Genomic DNA, 21774 nt, shown 5'->3' with positions numbered 1-21774 from the left:
CACTTTGGGTGTCAGTGCGGCCCCAGCAAGTGCCAGGCTAGGAAGAGGCTTGTTGATATCGCAGATTCGCGGTGATTCACGGCGGTCGAGTTCTCACTGTCCTGTTCCGGGCAAGCGTAATGCCTCCCAAGCCCACACTTGGCCCTACGCACACTCTGGCGGCTTGTTCCAAGCCTGCTCTAATGCTGCTCAAGACCTTCAAGCCACCACGTAACCCAGAGAACGACTCGACTCAATCGACACCGGCCTAACTCCACCCCCTTGTTAAGTTTCCAACTCCCGTCCGGTCCGTATCGCAGCTTTGCCCAAAAAGGTCTCTGCAACCTACGGCGCATCCTTGCTTTCGCAAAACAAGGTTTCTTCGCTACTCCATGGTTGACGCCATGGGAACAGCAACTCTACGAGTAGAGTCGAAGGAACCCTGAGTACTCCATACTCGGTACCGTCTGCTGAAGATTGGAGGGAACATGCTACATACACTCTCTGCACTACACGAACACTAGAAGTCGTCTGAAGCAAGATGTTGCAACCTACGCGGAAGAGTCCGCGCAACTCCTCCCCTCCGTACTGCGTGCATGCCTCGTGACAACGGAGGTTATCCTAGCCAAGTTCGGATAGGCTGTCGAAATGACCTGCCCGCTCCTCCGGTGATTACTTAGAGTCTGAAAGCACTTCATCTATGGCCCACCATTCACCTGGCTCGTGCTTACCAGTTACGAAAGGGCACGATTGTGTCTTGCAGCTAGAAGGAACAGTACCCTGGTAGACACCAACAGTAATTGCATGCTGTCACACATGATCTCCACCAGTCATGGGTAATAAATCACACCCAAAGGAGACCAGCAAACAGCCCAGCCAGAAACTTGAGGAGCAGCTAGGCAGACAACTGCAGCAAGACTTGTCCAGACTGAACAATCGGCAGCCGCCAACGCATGTCCCGCCTCATGTCCAAGCAATGGATGTTGCAGGGTCGATCAGTACATGAACCAGTGCCAGCCACGCTCGCTCAGAGCGTGGCCTGCAAGCCATACACGCCATCATCTTTGAGATGTGTTTGTGCCCCCATGATTGTGTCTGATACTCACAATAATTGGTCCCAGTCTCCGCAACTTCTATCCGATCCGCAGCGGCATAGGTTGCACACGGTAGGAGCGAATCTGTACTCGTACTATGTTTGTTCTGCTTGAGGCCCGAGGCTGCCGGTGTAGAGCTCATTACTCAAATTCTGTCTCACCGACACTTGACACCCGACAGTTCTGGACCTCAAAAGTGCCAACATGAAGTGCTTCAAATCCAACAACTGTTCGCAAGTGGATCATGCATCAAAAGCCGTCTTCGGGCCTGAAGATCATAGGTCCGGTGGCTGCAGCAAGAGCACTCCTCCACAAATTCCTCCAATGACGGGCGATGAATGTTACAGGAAGTCATTTATTGTACTGTCGGCTGTAGACCTGTGGCTTTGGTAGCCTTGGGGATCGGTATACCTGCGTGACGCCTATCGTTGTCACTCATCCTTGCGCTTCCATATGTGCGCACACGAGGCACGTTCACTCGAATTTGACTACGGAGTGCGCCGTCATCCATGACTGGAATTCTTGAATGCTCACATGCTATGCACGGTACAGTTGATCTCCTTGAAACCTTGCACGAATATCACATTCCACCCTGCGGCGTCGTCTCCCGCCATATGGCAGAAGCGGCAATCTTCCCAGAGATACGCCGTACGGAATGAGCCATGGATAATCGTCCTTCTGCAAACGAGGTTAGATGGCATCTCGCTAAGCATAAAGTACCGGCAACAAAGGTCAAAGTCGACGACTCGTGGGTTTCGTTTGCAGTGCCAGAGACGTCGAAAGATAGTATCGTGTTTGCTCGGCTTGGACATTAAAAACCGCTTTAAGGTTCGAGGCATAAGTGAGGCGCGACTTAAGGCAGAGATGGCCTGGAGATCCTCCGGAAGTGCTCCCGGCGAGCGTGCTTCTCGATGATCACCAAACACACCCGGTGCAAGCCTCACCCCTGAAGGGTTCTTAAGCCACAGAGCCCTGCGACGGCCGCTTCACCTGATTGAGTAATAGCTGTATCAGGCAATTGGCGGGTACAGAGCACTGCGGAGCAGTGGACCGAAGTTGGCACGGGCACACGACAGATCAATCACTTACGACTAAATGAGTCACTATTCAATAATAATGGTCTATGATGATACGGTGTATACAAGGTACATCTCCGACAAGCAACCTGGACAGGTACATACTGGCGCTGACATGCTACAAACACAGATGTGTCCAATACGTAGCTTCGTTGCAGGGGACTTTGAACCTCTGCATGCGTGATGAAATTTCCGTATGCGTCGATGGTTGATCCCCGAAGTCCCCGAGCTTGTTGATAAATGGATTAACGAGCCCCTGAACGGGAGCGACCATTTCTCCATGCGAAGGAGAACTTCGGGTCCTGGAAGGACAAATATGGGGCAAAATTGCCCTTCTGACCAATAGAGCAACTTTACGCAATGTGCACGAACGGGCTACTGAACGGCCCCTGTCACCTGCCTAGGCTGGCCTGGCTGGTCACGCTGGACCCCACTAGGTGCGTTACCTGCCCACGCTGCCCTTGGCGACACCACCTTCGCAACTGCGAGCGCGCTTCCGACGTTTGTTGACACGTGACTGTTAACTTAGCTCATGCTGACTGCGATCACGCAGGCCTCAACATACACCGGCTAATTACCACCAGGTACTCCGTACTGAGAGTTGAAACCTCTCCCCTGCAGCGTTCATCCATGCCACTCGCCCTCACCACATCCTGTCCTTTGACTGTTGTTGTAGACCTCCAGGCAACGTTGACATGAGATCTCAATGTCTTTTAAACCAGGCACCTTCAGCACCACGGAGGGACTCCAAACCACATTCCCTGCTGTACTCCGTACTTGCGTATTCAGTACCTGAGGGACACAGGTCGTTGGACCAATCTACTTGGCCGACCGTGCCAAACTATCACCTCGAGCGTTGCAGGTTCCCGTCCATGTTCCGTGCCCTTACGGGACTATGTAACGGCACAAGCCGTGTCACACTGAAGAGTGATAGTGCTCTATGCGCCACAGCTCACACAAACACCGCGACAAACAGCCCACTGACAGTCAACTAGTAAGCGTATGTGTAGAAGGTAAGAACCAGGATGCCCTGGTCGAGAACTATTTTGTTTTTGCAGGGCAAAAGGATTACGCGGTATACATTTCAGGAGTCTGGAAGAAGAAGACGGTCTGAAATGGAGCAGAGCAGTCTGTTGCTTGAGCATGCCACGGAGTCTGTGGAAGACATCTTCCTACTTCTTGGTGTCAAATGCATCGAAGATGTCTTTTCAAGAGATACCGTCGCATCACAATTGTTCTGGCGCTAGCTGCAGTCAGTGGCCGCTGGGAATATCACCGAGCACGAAAATCACTTTGTCGCTGGGGACTCCTTACTTCTTGCTGGGCGGGACAATCTTCGACAATAAGGATGAACAAGATGTCCGAAGCGACATGTCCCCTAAGTGGCGGCCATTGTATTCTTGCACGACCGAAGTTCGACGCTCCCCTTTGCACCTGCTTACGATTACGTAGGACGACAGCCTTCTTGCCTCTTCCAGGGCCGATGCGACCCAAGTCACAAGCCTCTAGGTTGACCGGAGGTTAGATTGGCTTTCACGGTGCTGTACCGAGCATGGAAGTGTCTGCGTCTTAGCTAAGAGGAAGAAAAACACGTGAGACGCTGGAGAGGATAGATTCCCAGAATTGGCCTCAATACGCATCCGTTAGCGTCCCTAGATAGGTACCAAGCACTGTCGTCGAAAGCTAACGGGTTTGCGATTCTTGGAGTCGAGGTGATTATATCACCTTTTAATGCAGAACGACTGTCCAGTCGATGAATTTCTCCATGGCATTGTCATCCGAGGTCAGCATTGACTCTGAGATCCCGGTTTCAATTAGGTCTGATGAACGATGCTTTGCCCCGAGACCGCCTCAAGGTCCCAAACATCGTGAGGATACTCCTGCTCGCACATGCTTGACTTCCAGCTACGGCTAGTGCTTGTATTCTGCTTAGAATTCTCCGGTCATCTATTCATTGGTTGCCCGATATATCGAGAGCGTTTCCTAGCACTTTTCACAGACATTGAGGATGTCGTTACTCTTCGGATATGACGCCGACAGTGAAATGAACAGGTAGGCGCTCTGGCTTGTGTCTCTACTGTGGTCCAAGTGAGGCTTGAGAAACCGCCGCGCCAAGGCCCGTTGATAGCGGCTCCAACCAGCGTCTCCACATATGAGCTCAATGATGCGATAGCACTCCAAATCGACTCTATGGACACTGGTCCTCAGTACGCAGTCGACACTGCACCCTCTATCCCATAGCAACCACGTGCGCATGGTCGCTGTTCGATACCCGTCCTCGATCTTCGCCTGAATCCTCGTTTCAGCTCCTCCGCGAGCTTGGGCTCGTTACAATGTCCTTGTTTGGCACGTCTCCCACTGAAGCTGCGCCTCTGAACAGCAAATCCTTGTTTGGCGACGAGCCAGCGCGTGCGCCGGCAGTCTCATCTCTCTTTGCCGATGATGGCGGGGACTCCCCGTGGTCGATGCCGACACCGAAGAAGAATGCTCGACAGAATCTAGTCAAGAACCTTCTCCCTGCGACGGACGTACCGGAAAGCTACGTCGATGCCTACGACGCTGTCTTGAATGCGAATGAGAGAACAGGAGTTGGCATCGGCTTAGATGGCGTCAAGCGCGTACTCCAGAGCAGCAACCTGAGCGAACCGGAGCAATCGAAGATCTTGAACTTTGTCATACCGGGTGGCCAGGAAAGTGCGAACGGAGTTGGCAGGAGCGAGTTCAACGTCCTTCTCGCTCTTATTGGCCTGGGGCAGGAAGGCGAGGACATCACTCTTGACGGCGTGGATGAAAGAAGGCGAAGTAAGTTCACAGTATATCCGGCCCACTGCTTAGAAACTGACCATTACTAGAACTTCCTGAGCCCCGGATCGAATACCTAGACCAGTTACGATCGAATGCCCGGCGGCCTGCGCCCTCTCCTCCCGCAGCCAAATCCAGCCCGGTGAGAGCATCGAAGCCTCGACAAGAATCATTCGGGACAGACCCGACGGCAGACCCCTGGGCAAGTCCCCCTGGCAACAGACTGCCACTTCCATCGACAGCAGCTCACACCATGTCTGCGAATGGCGTGGCCGAGGATAGTGTCAAGAGCACACCGAATGGCATTGCAAGGACGACAAGCGCATTCACAACTGGCGAGAGCCAAGGAAGTGGGAGCGGAAGTCCTGTGGCCGAGCGCTCATCGGACAGCGCAGGCACTGGCTGGAACAGCTATAATGGAAATTCGGGTGGCTTCGCAGAACAAGCCACACTGCGCGGAGGGTTCGACGATGCTGGGGATCGGTCGGGCCGCTCAGGTCGAGAGGCGCAAAGCGCTGTGTCGCAAAGCATTAGTCTACCACCAGGGACGGGGGAGAGCGTGACGATAACAATGTTGCCCGAGAAGGAGGGCATGTTTCTGTTTCAGCACCGCAACTACGAGGTCAAAACACTCCGAAGAGGCAGCAGCGTGGTCAGACGATACAGTGATTTCGTCTGGCTACTTGACTGCTTGCAGAAACGCTATCCTTTCCGACGGTTACCCCTACTACCTCCTAAGCGTGTACAAGGTAAGATCTAGCCGACCAGGATGAGGCTGGAGCTGATTATGGTCGTTAGTTAACGGGTCACATCTCACAGCCGACGCAGGAGTCTTTCTCGAGAAGCGCAGACGAGGACTTGTTCGGTTCACCAACACGCTTGTTCAACATCCGGTTCTGAGTCAGGAAACCCTGGTGGTCATGTTCCTGACTGTGCCAACGGTATGCTTCTCGGCATAACCTTGTCCTTGCGCAGGTTGATACTGATCCCGTGTCCAGGAACTTGCAGTCTGGCGCAAGCAGGCGACCATCTCCGTACAAGAGGAGTTTACTGGCAAAGCTTTGCCGCCCACACTAGAAGACAGTCTGCCATCCAACCTCCCTGACCTTTTCGAGCAAGTGCGCGCCGGCGTGCGACGTTCATCGGAAGTATATATTAACCTCTGCATTTTGATGGAGCGATTGGTCAAACGCAACGAAGGGCTGGCATCGGACAGTTGGAAATTTTCCCAGGCAGTTTCTAACCTTACGGAAGCTACCGCGGACAGTTACGCCATTGATCCGAACGACGTACCACTGCTGAACGAAGGCATCAAGTCGACGGCTAAGCACCTGGCTACTACACAAACATTACTCGAAGACGAAGCCAAGGCCTGGGATAGCGGTGCATTGGAGGATTTGAAGTCGATCCGCGACAACTTCGTGTCGATGCGTGATATGTTTGACCGACGAGATCGATATGCTAAAGACAACATCCCTCAACTCGAGAGACGGATCGAAGCCTCAGAAAACAAGCTACAGCAACTACGGCAAAGGCCACCAGGACAAGTGAAGCAGGGCGAGATCGAGAAAGTGGAGAGCAGTATTATGGCCGACAAAGAAAGTATCGTGCAGCAACACGCACGAGGAGTATTCATCCAAGAATGTGTAAGGGACGAGATTGTGACATTCCAAACAACCATCTACGCCATCAGCCGGATGCATCAGGACTGGAGTCAAGAGCGGGTCAAGTATGCCGAGCTACAGGCGAGCAATTGGCGGAGTTTGGTCGATCAACTGGATAGCATGCCCCTGGGGGAATGAAGTTGCCTGCTTGTACCCGAAGTTTGAACAAGACTATTCTTTTGTATCGTTATTACCCTGGAGAAGTATATTTTTAGCGCTGTTTGACGAGCGTGAGCGTGAGCGTGAGCGCGCACAATACATAATGAGATTGATAAACTTATGTGTGTGTAGACAACGAGACTGGAAGGCCGCTCAACGCTCCAAGGCTTGGATCACTTACTGCAGTGGAATGAGAGAGAAAGCGCGAGAGGCATTCAGGGGGATGATGGAGTCATATGACACTATATACCCCCAAGCCAGGAACTGTAGATACCTTCACAAGCTTGACCTCGTCATGGGTTACCTAAATTGGATTGTGGTCCTCTCAATGCGTCGAAGGAAAGGCTAATCCGAGTACAGAATAATATGCCTTCTTCTTACTATCGCTTCGATCAATTTCCGATGCTAGTTGATATTGCCTCGACCGTGTCTGGTGTACGTGAGCGGCGTTCAAGTTGTTGCCGAGGGCAGTCTCATCAGGCTGCTGTTGAAGGATTCTAGCACGCCTCAGCCTTGCGAGGCCATCGTCCAGCCAATCAAATCCTGGAAGGCTGAGGGGCTTGGCAGTTTCGACGGGTTTGCGCAGACTTCATCCGCGTCTGCTTTCGGCCACCCGTCAACAAGTTCATGCCAGCGTCTCTTCTCTTCTTAGAAGCCTCGTCTGTGCCTTTGCCTCAGCACCTCAAAAGCATCTGTGGCCAAGACGAAACCTGCCCAGGCTTACGGTCCTCAAGTCAAGTCTTCCCACTCCTGCACTGAGCCAGCCTCGCGCTGGTGACACAATGGAGCAGCAGGTCCTTCAGCTTCTCCAGGCAACGACCCGGCCAGACACTGCCGTCATTAGAGATGCCGAGCAGAGTCTTCTGCGTTTGTACCCTCAGCAGGATTTCCCATTTGCGCTCTTGACGATAGCTTCACACAACAACGTGGAATCCAGTTCACGGAAAGCGGCATTGACCGCTCTCAAGAACTATATTTCTGCCACTTGGTCACCGCAACTCGACGAGACTTTTACAGGACATGTATATCTGAACGATGAAGGCAAAGCCCGGGTACGCGATCAAGTCTTCGCTATCTGCACGCTCGAAGGCAACCAGGCCCCGAAAGACGCCACGATTCAAGCTCTAGCCGCTGGTGTCGCCAGTAAGATCGCCACGGTCGACTTTCCCGATGCATGGCCTTCGCTGTTTCCCTCATTGCTCACTATCCTCAATACTTCAACCGACGATGCGCCAGTCCACGGTGCGCTACGGGTGCTGGCGGAACTGGTCGACGAGGGACTAACAGAGGAGCAATTCTTCATGGTCGCTCGAGACCTGGTCAATGGCCTGCGGCACGTCGCAGTGGACAGCAACCGCAGCTTGATAGTCAGGGCAATGACTCTCAATGTCTTCCGAGCATGCTTTGAGATGTTGGAAATGGTTATGGCCGATCATGGGGCGGCCGTGAAGCAATTTCTGACCGAGTCCTTGAAAGCTTGGATGCCGTTCTTCATGGAAACGCTAAAACAACCGCTGCCAGAGGTAGTCAAGCCGGATGATGCGCATTTCAGAGGCCTGGTGGCGTTGAAGGTGCAGGTAGTAAAGGCACGTCTGGACACGATGTCACCATAGAGAACGCAACTAACCGCATATTTAGACGCTGGACAAACTCAGATCGGTCTACGTACAGGCCATTTCGCCCCATGCAACGGCGCTCTTCGAGATCGTGTGGCAAGAACTATCGAGACTCGCCGCTCCTTATGCACAACTCTTCATCGATGGCACCGCAGAAGGCAAACTCGTCGACAGCGACAACCTCCCCTGCAGCCTCGACGCGCTGGTCCTCGAAGAACTCGACTTCCTCCAAGTCACCATCAAGGGCCCTCCTGTCCGGAAGGAGCTGTCCGCACAAATGCAGCAATTCGGCGACGCACAGCATACCGTCCCTTGGCTCCAAGAACTGATCCGCGTCCTTGTTCTGTACGCCAGAATACCAATGGAGGAGGAAGCGCTCTGGGAGTACGATGCCAACCTCTACCTTTGCGAGGCCGCCTCCCTGACGGCAAACTACACCCCCCGAGCAGCATGTGCAGAACTCGTTGTGCGGAGTCTAGGCGAATGGTTAAAACAGCTTCCCATTGTAGCGATGCTGCATTTCAACCAAAATCACCTTCAGTCCGCTACTGCTACGTGGAAAGAACGCGAAGCCCTACTCTACCTCCTCAATCAATCTCTCAAGGACATGGAGGAAGTCTCTGGCAAGCTCGATCCGCAAACCGCATCTATCACCCTCGAGCAAGTTTCATCAGCACTGCAAGATCCCAACCTATTCATGCGTGCCGCCGCTCACATGGCGCTGGGATGCTTCTTCAAAATGAACGACAATAGCTTGGATTTCGGAGCTGCCGGCACCGCAGCTTTTACCAACGCCATCACGGCATCGGCAAGCGATCCCTCGGACGTGGTGAAAGTGGCGTGCTTCTCGATCCTGCCGGATTACATTGAAGCATTGCCTTATAACAACACATACCCAATGCAGTCGGCCATCATCAACGTCATCAACGAATTCATCTCGAGCCGAGATCTAAGAGATGAACTTGAAGACGCCGACGACGTCAAGGCCGCTTTGATCCAACTCCTCCGTGACGCCATCATGATTGACACATCCACACTCACATCGCCCGAGAACAACGCAATCGACCTGTTCTTCACCCTCGCGAGTGACGGGGCGAGCAACTTCCAACTCTTCACGCTCCTCACCGAGGCATTCGAGGGCATCGTCTCCTCCCTCTCCGCCGCCGGCCAGGATCAGTACATCCGCCTGTGCGCAAAGACAATACCTTCCCTGACGGGCGCGTTCGACATTGCCAACATTACGCAAGAATCCGCGCTGACAAACCTCGCGGCCGAACTGGTCTCCGCGCTCGCCGAATTCGGATCTGACCCACTACCCGCGGGCTTCGTGCAAGCCGTCATGCCCAAGTTACACAGAGTGTTGATGGAAGCCACAGAGGCCGAACTCGTCCGTCCTGCGACGCTTGCATTGAATCACATGCTCAGCAAGGGCACGGCGCAATTCCTGGAGTGGAGAGACAGCAGCACGGGCAAATCCAGCATCGAAATCACACTGACCATCATCAACCGCCTGCTCAACTCTCCCGACGTGGACGAGAACGCGGGCCAAGAAGTCGGCGGCCTGGCCTCGTCCTTGGTCTCCAAATTCGGCGCCGACAAAATGGGCTCCTATCTCATGGACCTGCTCCGCGCCGTGGCGATCCGGCTCGCCACCGCGGAGCGCATCCAATTCATCCAATCCCTGTGCATGGTCTTTGTGGGCCTGGCGCTCGCGGCCCCCAAGGAAGTCGTGGATTTTCTCGCCGAGGTCAACATCAACGGCCAGAATGGACTATCTGTGGTGTTGACCCGCTGGCTCGAAAACTCCATCCACTTCGCCGGCTTCGACGAGGTCCGACAGAACGTCGTCGCGCTGAGCAAGATCTTTGCGCTGCACGACGAGCGCGTGCGCGCCGTGCACGTCAAGGGCGACTTGATCGTCGACGCGGCGGCCACAAGCGGGCGCATCAAGACGCGCAGCCAGGCCAAACTCAACCCCGATCGCTGGTCCAGTGTTCCTGCAGATCTCAAAATTCTCAAAATCATGGTCGACGAGCTCGCCAGCGCCGCGACGTCGCGGTTCCCCGACCTGGCGGCCGCGCAGGCTGCCGCGGACGCGGCGCTCGACGAGGAGGACGACGACGCCGAGGACGCGGACGAGTGGGAGGACGTGGGATCCGCGGGCGCCCTTGATCTGGCTAGCGCTGCCGTACGCACCGACCTCATGTCGTTGGCCAAGGAATTTGGGGACGATGGGGCAGCCGGAAGGGCGTCTCCCACGGGCAGTCGAGCCCGCGATGAAGAGACGGCCGAGTACCTCCTCAATTGGTTCAAGGGGGAGGCTGGCAAGGAGCGGTTCGTCGGCTTGTTTGAGCAGCTGTCGGAAGAGGAGAAGGGGAAGCTGAGAGAGCTGGTTGCGTGAGACTCAAGAACTCACATACATACATACATACATACCATGCGTAGATTGAGCGTTGAGCGCGTGCAAGAAGAGCGTGAGCATAAAGATCAAGAGCTGGATGAAATTGAGCGTACTGTGTTTGTGCTTGTACTTGAGCGTGAACTTGAACTCGGTTCGTGCACGACCTGGAGTGCAAAAATCGCATTGATGAGCCCGGCTCATTGGGCAACTTGACCTTGCTCCAGGCGGCAGGTCGTCAAAGACGAAGTACTCTATGGCGATCCGGGATACCATACCATACCTGGTTTTGACATCAGAACATTCGCTTCACGCCACATGGACATCTTACGTACATGTGACCGTGACAGCAGCAAAGTAATTCTCTGACGCGCCTACATAACACACGCATAGACACGGAGAAAGAGAGGGGGAGGGAGAGTGTGTGTGAGCCAATCGTCCGCATAGAGTCTCCGGCTGTCGACTGACCAACGAACAGTAACAACATTGCACGCAACAAGCAGTACGAGGTCCTTCGGGTGTGAGGAGTACTAAGTCAGACATATTCCGCCGCGGGTATACCATGCATACCTACGGATACAAGGACAAAGTACTCCGTATAGGGGTATGTACTCAGTACCTACATAGGTATGTATCAAGCTCGTCCCCAGCTACCCAAATACATACCTAGCTACTCTGTGTTTAAGTAACCAGTTATCCACTGGGGCATCCGCCTCACTTCTTCAACGCAGCGTTTCTCTGCGCCCCGAATTTCTCATGCCACTTCCCCCTCTTGCGGGCCTCGGTGTGCGATTGCACACGCACACGGTCGGCCTGAGTGGCACTCGAAGCGTCTGCGTCGTCACGGCTTCTGCCCACCCGTCTGAGGATCTCTTCCCCATGTGTGGCATCCTTGCCGATCTCCCATTCAGGTTCGGGGAAGCCGGAGCCCGAGAGCAAGGCGTGGACATCACACTCACGCTCTCGCGTCCACGACTCGGGAAGCAGATCGCCCCACTGCATGAGGAACTGCGCGAGGCCGATGGATTGTGTGTCGCCGCGCACACTCAGAGAGTGTAGCAGCCAACGGCCTACGAGGTCGCGTGTCTTGATGGGATCGAGCGTCAACCTCGTGGTAGTGGTGGTGGTCGCGTCGTTGGTAGCATCACCATCATCTTGGCCGCTGGGCAATTCCTCGCGCAGTGCGTCGAGATCTGCATCTGGGGGAAGGTGGAAACTCGGTGTTGACGCGTACCGAGCATAGTCTCCCACGTCGAGAGAGAGGTGTCGGAGTATCGCGACGATGACGTTCGTCTGTAGCTCTGCTTCCGGGTTGGGTTGTGGACGACACAACTCCACAATCTCGTCCACGAGTCCGTGTAGATCTCTATACTCCACACCCGCGCCGGCCCGTCCATCCAGATGAACTTCCGAGATGGCGCATTGTTGCATGAAGACTCTCCAGCACTTGAGGAGGAGGCCTGTGGTCGGGATGAACAACGCGACACCGCGATCTTGTTCTTGTTCTTGTTGTTGCCCATGCCCTGCGCCCTCCTCCGCAGGTTCCGCCGGCGACGCTGATATCCCGAAAATGAACAGCCGATTCATCGCTTCGAAGATGGTCTTTGTCGGCGCGGGGGTGTTCTCGAAGATATATTGCAGTGATAGTCCGGATCGATTGTCCGACGATAATCCTTCGCCACGGGCACCAGCAGTAACAACATGCTGATCATCCCCGTCTTCTGCATCGCCATACGAGGGCACCATCTGGCGGAGCATTCTGTCGACATCGCCTTCCGAGGGTTTTACCTCGATGATTTCGAGGATATTTTTGACTTGGGCAATCGCCGTGATGCCGCCATTGCTTGCGGGGTCCGCCAATCTGTCTGCGTCTGCGTCGCTGGAATCGGTGCCTTTCCCGTCTCCGTCTCCACTAGCCTGTCCTTCTGCCTCCGTCATGAACATATCGTCATCCTCATGCCCATCTTGGTCCGCTCGCTGCTGCCTCTGCCTCTGCATGTCCTCCGCCGAGACCCACTGCGTGATATGCACGCTATTACTCGTGCTCACCTGCTTGACAGCCCAGACCTTCTCTTCGGAGCATAAATGCAAGAAGCCCGCCCTGTCCGCGTCCCCTGCCCGCGTCTCTATCGATTGCGAAGACCCCCGCAGGCTAGAGGTGGGAGCAGAATAGGAAGCGCGTGTCGAGGCCTTGAACCACAGTCTCCGCCTCTTGCTCGCGACATTCCTCTGGGTCTCTATGATGTCGACCAGTTCAGGCGACAGCTCGAGCAGGCGGAAACTCTGCGGGGGCTCCGTCAGGGAAAATGGTACTGGTGCGAAGTGTGAAGACAGGGAAGAAGCCATTGTTGTGGTCTGACTTGTCCTGGCACTCGGGCCACGAGGGCGAGACCGAGGCTGAGCTTCGTGATTCGTGTCGTCAAGCAAGACCATAGAGGGTTCACAGCACCAAATGGCACGCTCAATGACACCGGCAGATCTTTTTAGTCGACGCGTCCACGTGGAGACGCGTGCATGCAAGCCTGACGTCATAAGCACGTGGGATTCAGTCACGTGAGCAGTTCCAGCGGTCGAGAACCGCCCTGCGAAATATCAGAGGAGTACGGAGTAGTCCGTATATTGCTTTGCTACAGTGTGATCGACGTGCAGAAGTGCTTTTCAAGATCCGCATCAACGCCACTGAAAATGTTCAAGATTCATGTTCTTTCAAAGTCACATTTGAGCGCCGACCACCAATATTCCATATTTTGTGGTGTACAGGTGAAGAGAGGCTCCTCTCTGACATGGCCGATAAACCGACTGATGGCACCGGCACCTTTTGTCCAGCAGGACCAATGAACTCCTGAACTCACGCTCGTTGATGCATATGCTTGCGGAAGGTGATATGATCGCTCGCTTCTAACCCGCTTTCTATCCCGTATCCCGCAGTCTTTTCTTTTTCCTAAACCCATTTGCTTGTTGCTCCGAACCCTTGTATTCTCACTGATCAGTTGCAAATATCCGGCCCGATGAAATTGATGTCGTGTTTCTCGTCATTGATCAACCATTCTTAGCACCATCCGCTTCTTTGGCGGCGGGGAGTTCCATTTCGGCATTGTTGACGTCCTTGGTCGGGTTCTGGCTGCCGTCGTTCTCCTTCGGTCCGTCACCCATCATGGCTTCCTTATCCTTCTCCCACTGCGAGCCGACATGTTTGAATTCGTCTTCGAGCTTCTTTGCTTGCGCGGCCTTTTCTTTCTCCTGCTTCTCTCGTTCACGTTTTTCTCGCTCCATTTCCTCCATGTGTCTGATATCATCCACGGACGGTTCGTACAGATGCCACACCGTGTAATGCGGTAGACCGACGACTGAGAACTTCATGCGCTTAGCCATCTTTCCGAAGCCTTCGGTCTCCGCATGCCGTTCAAATGAGAAAGCTGGGAAGTGGACTCCAGCGCGGAACACTCGAGCTTTGGCAAGGATGGAGACACCGCCGACACCATCCAGCTCCATCTCGACGTCCGGGTCTCCATAGGGGTCACGGAGGTAGGCTAGATGTGGCCGCCACGTGGCATACTCTGCGTAGCCTTCGACGATGACAGCGTCTTCATCTAGGGTCTCTGCCAGAGCGATGGCCGTTTCGGACTCTTGCCAGGAATTGAGGTCGTAGGGCTGTTCACCGCCTAGCCAGTCCGGAAGAGGACGCCAGATATCTATGACCATGAGTTAGTATTGCCGAGGAGAATGTCCGAAAGAAGACTTACTGGGCACGATGATGTCCTTGTCATGCCTCATCAGATCCTCAATGATGGTGTACGGGCAGGTTTCCACATCAGCATCTCGCCAATAGACCCAACTGTGGTACGGTCTCAGCGCGGCACTGAGGAGCCAATTCCGCGCCCGTGCCATGAGCTTCCTCCGGCTGGCTTGCGCAGCAAAGCCGTGTCTACTTTCCACGTCTTGGCTGACAGCTTGTCCAAAGTCCTTGTGTATGACGGAGATCTCCCCGTACGGCTGGGAAGGGTCTGGGTCATTTTGCACTTCTTCGAGCAAGTGCGTGAGTAGTTCCACGGTGTTGTCCTTGGAGTCGGAGACGAGGAAAGCCAGGTCGATGAGGTGGTGGGGATAGGTGAAGTTCCTCAGATGTTCAAAGAACATGGGCAGGTGGGGTGCGGCGTCTCGGAGAGGAGTGCATAACAGGACCCGTTCTTCCCTTTCCCATCCTACTGACGTCCCTTGCACGTCCTCTAGGTCGTAGTATCTTAATGTTTCGATGTCGTCGTAATATGAGGCAGGAGGGGAACTGCTTGAGAGAAGGGAGAGGGTCGATGAGGAGGGGATCAGGAAGTAACAGGCTAGCGAGAGAACTGCAAGTGCAAACAATGCCAGTCGTATCAGCCGGGACCTGCTATGCAACGCTCTTCTTCGTGGCTCGAACTTTCGGCTGAATGAAGGATCTGCTTTTTCATCTTCGAGCAGGTCGGGCATTCCGAAGATGTACTTGTTCTCGAGGTCCCCCCGATCATTGTAAGGGTGGTAAAGGTCATCATCTCGTTTCTTGTTGGCGGCGTAGCCGTTGACAAAGGCGTGATGCCTGTTCATCCCTCCGTCTCATCCCAGCCTCTCCCAACCGTTGACCAGCTCGTCTGTGGCTCTTGCGCAGCAGTTGTTCAAAGGAGGACAATGGAGGTGACGGCGCGCAGCGGGTGCAGAGGTCGAAGCCCGAGATCGAGTCCTTTGGTGTCTAGCACAAAAAGAACGTGAAGCAAAGGTAATTGAGGCGAGGAAATCGTAAGAGGCAGCCCTTATTGCAGCAATCGAAAGACCTCAAAGGCGCGTTGTGGATCTCGTGAAGGGGCCGTAGCGAACTGAAGGGAACGAAGAATCGAGAAGCCAGATGTGAATTTCCAGTTGCAGTTGCAGTTGCGATTTGGACCAGCGACGAGTACCACTCACTGCATGCTCAGATCCCGCGGAACACAAGAGAACGAATCTCAAATTTCAATTCACAAGGGAGCCGACCGTCACTGAACTGCTGTCGCGGACTGCGGGCTGCGGACTTCGACTGCGGACTGCCATGTTCCTGCCACAGATTTGTATGACATGACGCGGCGCTACCAATTGTGGCCGTTTACGAAAACGTAGTTTCAGCCCTTCCTATTCACTTATTTAGGAAAGTGCACATCTCTAAGTAGCGGAGCAATATGACGAACACTGCATGATCTTGACCATGGCTGTGGCTGGCATACGCTGCAATGGGCTACATAGCAATAGGTCGAGTCCTCACGAGTCGGTGTCGGCGGCGCCGGCACGAATATTAGACCCTTGTTCATACAGCAGCACCTCAGCCATGCGTCAATGTCCAGCAGCCTGGCCGAGAATTTGGATCGTCACTCACCATTTCGTCCATAATTCTGATTTTGTAACCCCTCCCCGCGGACACGAGTCGTCTTGCACTTTTCGAGCGGCAGCAACATGTCGGATACGATCATTTTCGTCCGTCACCGAGGTGAATAGGGTCACAAGAGCACTGGTTTCCACACTTTTACTTTCCTACGCCTCGCTAGAAGGACCGTCAGGAGCACAAACACCGGGCCTGCGACTGTCATTGCTGTAGGATATGCTATCCGCCCACACCGCACGTGTACGTATGCTCGGGAAGCGATGGCTGTGCTGTTCTAATTGTAGTCCGACGAACTGTTGGCTGATGCAGGCGACGTAAGGCGGATGCCATTAGAAAGACTGACCGCAAAGTCCTCAATGAATGAAGTATAGGTCTCTATTGACGCGGACGCCTGCCAGAATGCTTGAATCGTGTACTGCTGGGTTCATACTGCCATGAGCTCGGGACAGATGCCCATTGGATACCTGTCACGTTGCCGTAAGTGTACAGATACGCTGGATCTGCAATGGCCTGAACAGAGGCCTTGTAAGACCCATAGCCCAAGCTCTTGGGATCGAGGTTGAACTGCTGGTATGGGACAGCAGTCAAGTTGTAGTCGAAGGCAGAGTCAGCACGTACACTGGTATGGGTGTGCATGAGTTGCGAAGAGGTGACGCCGTTGAGGAAGGAGACATTTCAGGTTCGCAGGCATAGCCAAAGCCCACATCCAGCGGCCGTGACTGTGCGCAGGTCTTGAGCTGGGTACGCAGCCCCGACGGACTGGAATAGCGCGATGTAGAAAGGGACATCTGGAATAGTGTTTGTTCAGGTCCTGCCCAGTGGTGGGAGCGTAAAGGGGCTCCATAGGCTGAAGAAGTTGCGCCGGGCTGGCCCTTCAGACAGGGGAATGTCGGTCATTCGACCATCGAGCGACGCGCCAATTGGCAGGGTATAATTGCAATGGTCACTGCTGCACTGTTTGGTGATATTGGAGGTCAGGTCAATGCAGGCGCCACACACTGCCACGGTTGGAATAAGTGGCCAAGTACAATTGCCGGTCGAGCAGGTTAACGGCAGTTGCGTCTGGTTCTGGTTCATGATGCCGTTGTAGACAGCAGACTTCACCTTGAGATCCCCGACAGTCGTGTGGTCGCTGATCATCGTGATGAACTGGCTCGGGTCGTAGTATTCGCTTCTCGGAACGACCGGAAGCCCACTCTGATATGGCGCGACATCGTCACGACAACGGATGGCAATAATTTGCTGAGAAAAGGTATCGAAACCCAGCAGCATGACAGTGGTAGCGGCTCCAAGTGAAGCCAGATGCAAAGGCTTGAGTACCAACAGCTGGAGTGCACCCCACGCACCTCTTGATGCATCGTCAAATCTCTCGAAATCACCCAGTTCTCTTTCACGAAGCACTCTTTGACCCTTCTGTTCACTGCCAACGAACCAGTTCCATTTGCCCTGGCTGATGGCCGCGGCTACACCGACAAGCAACGACGCCCTTGCAGTTGAGGCCAGCAGGGCGACAAGACCATTCAGGGTAAGACTGGTGTACGGCCAGGCCATCTGTAGTTTGGCATCATAATATGCTAGCACGACAACGATTGCAGCGAACGCCGTAAATGCAAGGATCGTGGACCATAGCTCCAACCTCCATGGACCACCGATGTTGAACATCTGTATCGAAAATGTGGACTTCTTAGACTCCTAAGATCGAGGCTGCTTCTCTATACGGCCCTTGGGCGCCACGGATCGCTGCGTAGAAGGAGTTTTCGGCGCCAATGGGGAGACATCTTGTGGTTCGTCGGGCAACGTTGCACTTTGATTGAGATCCGTAGATACTCCTCGATCCTGTATCTCCGTACCATTCGAGATGAGGCTGGGCGCCGTGCTCGACCCAGCATCTTCGGGAATAACAGAGGCTGATGGCACTGGCTTCCTAGGTACAGCATGTGCGCCAGATTGAGACGACATCTCCTGTGTGCCCTTAATTCGAAAAGCGCTATGTACTCTGTGCTAAGTACAATGACCTTGATCAACGGATGCATGGGCTTGCGACACACTGGATATGTTACTGTCCCTACCTATATCTCCAGCCTGATTAGGCCCGACGGCGAGCGCCCCGACTGTTTGGTGTGGTGACACCAAGGCACGCTGCAGACGGCAGGGCAAATCGCAGCCTGCAGCAGGCTTGGCGCATCGTTGCCTCGCTGGAGAGGCCTGGAGCAGGAACAGAGATAGGCACGGGCGTCCCTGAAAGACAGCGCTTCAATTCTCGGACTGGGCTTTGCTGGCGACCTGCAATGAGCGCGTCTGTGATAATAAGAGCTGGTGGTCCGCGGCGGCCCGAAGAACACAGTAAGTAGCCCCTGACTCCGGCATGATTGACGCTTTTGGCTGCATTAATTACTCCACGGTCAAAAAGTCCATGTCAATCGCATGAGGAGCAGCCTAGGTGGCTCGTAGAGGCAACGGTGAAAACCAGGGTAGAATGAGAGAGACTCTCGTGGATTTGTTATTGACGACCTGTATCAATGCCGCTGATGGCCGTCGCGCATGAACTCAAGCAAGCATCTAAGCGACGAGGCGCACCCGAAGCAACTCTTGGAGGATCTTGTCGCGGAGCTTGACCTGAAGCCCAGCCCGAAAACTCGGCTGCGCACCACACAATGATCAGAGCGTGAAGCTTTGAGTCAAGACGCGCCCGAAGAGGCGGTTGATCTTGGCTGACGCACCAGCTGGCAGGCCCCAACATGCGCCCGCTACATGCCAACTTTACTGTGTTAGAACCTCAACGGAACTTTCGCAGGCTTGCGTTCGATCTCAGATTCCTCCACCACTCGTTCATTCTCGTCCCACATGCTCTCGTCGTTGCGGAGGCGACGGGAGTTACGCTTCGCTTGCTGTGTCGCATGCATCTTTTGCTATTGGATCCCCTTGTCGTCGACGGGCCGCGTCCCGCTCATCTGCGAGCTGAAAAGGCCTTGCCATGCAGCCGAACAACCTTAACGGACGCCGCGCACGCCACAGCCAGCGCCCTGCCTGTCGCCACTCGCGTCAGCTATCAATCGTTCCGCTTACTGCACCCCACAACCCAACCGTCTATGGCGTCACCCTGCTCCATTCTTGCAACCAAATCTATACACCATGAGTCCATGATTCTGTCCACGTTCTGCGATTTGGCCTGGCGATCCCTAACCTGCTCACGCTTGAGTTTCATTCGCCCGTTGCATCAGAAATTTACCTTTTATCACCCATATATCCTCCCAGAGATTTCTGTATCGTAGCTTACTTCTCGTGTAAAGCGCGAGCTCTATTCTCCTTCACCTCAGCCATCGACCCAGCGAAATTCATATGCAGTCGACGGCTCCTATAATCCCGAATTCCCTTCATCTCACCTGTTTCATACGGGTCATCCGCGCAGTCAAGTGGCGTTGAACTATTCTCGTTAGCATCATTCAACGACCTATCAACACCTTGGACATATCAAGATCAACATGTCCGACGTGCGCGAAAAGAACGAGCCCGGCTTCGGCGATGGCGGCAGCTTCAATCCTAATGGGAGTGTCGACCTAGAACGACGAGGCTCAACTACGGTGCATGGCCGCAAGATGAGCAGGATCGGGCCTCCACCAAAGCCAGGTTCTATGTCACTGCCGGACACATCAGGCTCGGATGACGAGTATGGGAAACTGGTCGCCATGGAGGCCGACAACGCCATCAAGTACAGAACCTGTTCCTGGCAAAAGGTTGGTTCTCATCGGCCGCCGTCATGTTATAGCTGCTGACCAGCCAACCAGACTGCTGCGCTACTCTTCTCCGAGTACATTTGCTTGGCGATCATGTCGTTCCCTTATTCGTACTCGATTCTCGGCCTAGTGCCTGGTCTCATTCTCACCGTGGTACAAGCCGCTTTTGTTCTCTACACATCTCTGGTTGTCTGGGAATTGTGAGTCTTCGAAGAAACCTCGACCCTCCGTCTCGTGGATTTTGCGACTTCTCGTTGTCCAGATCACGTTCCTGGTGCTAACAAAAATGCAGCTGTTTGCGCCATCCTGAGGTATTGGACGTTTGTGATATTGGGCAGGTAAGTCGCGTTGCTCCTCTCAATACCTATGTATGCTCACCCGAGACTTGCAGATGCTCTTTTGGAACAAGAAATGGGCCTGGTATTTTACCGCCGTCATGTTCCTCTTGAACAACACCTTTATCCAAGGGCTGCACGTCCTTACAATCTCCCGCTATCTCAATACCATGAGCGGTATGTGTCTGACCTAATACTTGACGGGTAAGCGACCCACTGACCTATGCTAGGTCATAGCGTTTGCACCGTTGGCTTCGCCGCCGTCGGTGCCGTCGTCTCGTGGGTCTGTTCCATGCCGCGGACCTTCAACGCGCTCTCAAAGTTGGCCGCGGTCTCTGCATTTTTCACGTTCGTCAGCGTCATTCTCGCAGCTGCCTTTGCCGGCGCAGAAGGCAAGCATGGTACGGCAGGCTACAACCCCGACCCGAACCACATCAACGCAAACGGCGTCAAATTGGGTGGCGAGCCAAAAGTCCTCGTGGTGCCCGTGGTCGGCACGACCTTCGTCGCAGGGATGAACGCCTTCTTGAATATCAGCTACACTTTCATCGGTCAAATCACGCTGCCTAGTTTCATTGCAGAGATGAAGAACCCCTATGATTTCCGCAAGGCGCTCTGGCTCGTTACCATCTGTGAAATCATATTGTTCAGCTTGGTTGGCGGGGTCGGTGAGTCTACGCGCAGATCATTTTCGGTAGGAGAACCTGACGCTGACCGACTGCATTGATAGTCTATGGCTACACCGGCACCCAATACAACACGGCACCCGCCTTCGGCAGCCTCGGCAATGACATCTACAAGAAAGTCTCCTTCTCGTTCATGATCCCAACACTCATCTTCCTCGGCGTCCTGTACGCCTCGGTCAGCGCCCGGTTCATCTTCTTCCGCGTCTTCGAGGGCACAAAGCACAAGACCCAGAACACCGTGCTCGGATGGGCGGCTTGGGCCGGCATCCTTGCCGTGACCTGGATCTTTGCCTTCATCATCGCCGAAGTCATTCCCTTCTTCGCGGATCTGCTGTCCTTGATGAGCAGTTTATTCGATTCCTTCTTTGGTTGGATCTTCTGGGGCGTGGCGTACCTGCGAATGCGACGGGCTGACCTTGGCCCGGGATTCTACAAGAAGAGAGGCCTTCGAGGGTGGATCGGATTCCTCATGAACATTTTCATCATTATCGTGGGAATCTATTTCCTAGGCGTCGGCACTTATGTGAGTATACGCGGGTTCACCCTTGTTTCTTTCCACCCCGAGCATGGTTTGGTTTTAATGATGTGCGACGACCGAGACCATTACTGACATGCTTGGCGATCTTAGGCTTCCGTCGACAGTATCATTCTCGACTACGAAGCAGGTAACGTCAAAGGCGTCTTTACATGCGCAGACAACTCGCTGTAAAACCATCGAGGTTGAATATGTTGGAGGATATCTCGGCCTATGAGCTTGGAATGTCACGGAACGGGTGGTGTTCTGCACACGTTGCGCAAAACCGTCTAGTAGTGGTGGAACTAGGGCAACTGCCCAAGGAAATCCTTCA

General features: G+C 54.1%; 6 protein-coding genes across 6 annotated transcripts; 3 read left to right on the top strand and 3 right to left on the bottom strand.

Annotated features, from left to right (window-relative positions):
- Positions 1 to 4482: 4482 nt before the first annotated feature.
- On the top strand, positions 4483 to 6753 carry A1O7_08473 (uncharacterized protein; the record flags this gene model as incomplete). The annotated part of the gene is made up of 4 exons (XM_007762465.1): positions 4483 to 4951; positions 5002 to 5700; positions 5750 to 5892; positions 5950 to 6753. The coding sequence occupies 4 exons, from the start codon at positions 4483 to 4485 to the stop codon at positions 6751 to 6753; spliced, it is 2115 nt and encodes a 704-aa protein (XP_007760655.1).
- An 803-nt stretch (positions 6754 to 7556) lies between these two features.
- On the top strand, positions 7557 to 10791 carry A1O7_08472 (uncharacterized protein; the record flags this gene model as incomplete). Its single annotated transcript, XM_007762464.1, has 2 exons — positions 7557 to 8351; positions 8413 to 10791. The coding sequence occupies 2 exons, from the start codon at positions 7557 to 7559 to the stop codon at positions 10789 to 10791; spliced, it is 3174 nt and encodes a 1057-aa protein (XP_007760654.1).
- A 711-nt stretch (positions 10792 to 11502) lies between these two features.
- A1O7_08471 (uncharacterized protein) lies at positions 11503 to 13134 on the bottom strand (the record flags this gene model as incomplete). The annotated part of the gene is made up of 1 exon (XM_007762463.1): positions 11503 to 13134. One exon carries the CDS (start codon positions 13132 to 13134, stop codon positions 11503 to 11505), a length of 1632 nt encoding a protein of 543 aa, XP_007760653.1.
- Positions 13135 to 13827: 693 nt separating this feature from the next.
- Positions 13828 to 15369, bottom strand: A1O7_08470 (mannan polymerase II complex ANP1 subunit; the record flags this gene model as incomplete). The annotated part of the gene is made up of 2 exons (XM_007762462.1): positions 13828 to 14480; positions 14532 to 15369. 2 exons carry the CDS (start codon positions 15367 to 15369, stop codon positions 13828 to 13830), a joined length of 1491 nt encoding a protein of 496 aa, XP_007760652.1.
- A 1606-nt stretch (positions 15370 to 16975) lies between these two features.
- On the bottom strand, positions 16976 to 17833 carry A1O7_08469 (uncharacterized protein; the record flags this gene model as incomplete). The annotated part of the gene is made up of 1 exon (XM_007762461.1): positions 16976 to 17833. The coding sequence occupies one exon, from the start codon at positions 17831 to 17833 to the stop codon at positions 16976 to 16978; it is 858 nt and encodes a 285-aa protein (XP_007760651.1).
- Positions 17834 to 19653: 1820 nt separating this feature from the next.
- Positions 19654 to 21635, top strand: A1O7_08468 (uncharacterized protein; the record flags this gene model as incomplete). The annotated part of the gene is made up of 7 exons (XM_007762460.1): positions 19654 to 19905; positions 19957 to 20105; positions 20198 to 20243; positions 20297 to 20417; positions 20471 to 20908; positions 20971 to 21449; positions 21555 to 21635. 7 exons carry the CDS (start codon positions 19654 to 19656, stop codon positions 21633 to 21635), a joined length of 1566 nt encoding a protein of 521 aa, XP_007760650.1.
- Between the last annotated feature and the right edge of the window lie 139 nt (positions 21636 to 21774).

The sequence above is a fragment of the Cladophialophora yegresii genome, assembly GCF_000585515.1.
Source record: "Cladophialophora yegresii CBS 114405 chromosome Unknown aczIN-supercont1.6, whole genome shotgun sequence".
NCBI classification, from domain to species: Eukaryota; Fungi; Ascomycota; class Eurotiomycetes; order Chaetothyriales; family Herpotrichiellaceae; genus Cladophialophora; species Cladophialophora yegresii.
Note: the sequence above shows the minus strand (reverse complement) of the source record. Positions and strands in the feature narration are given on the sequence as shown.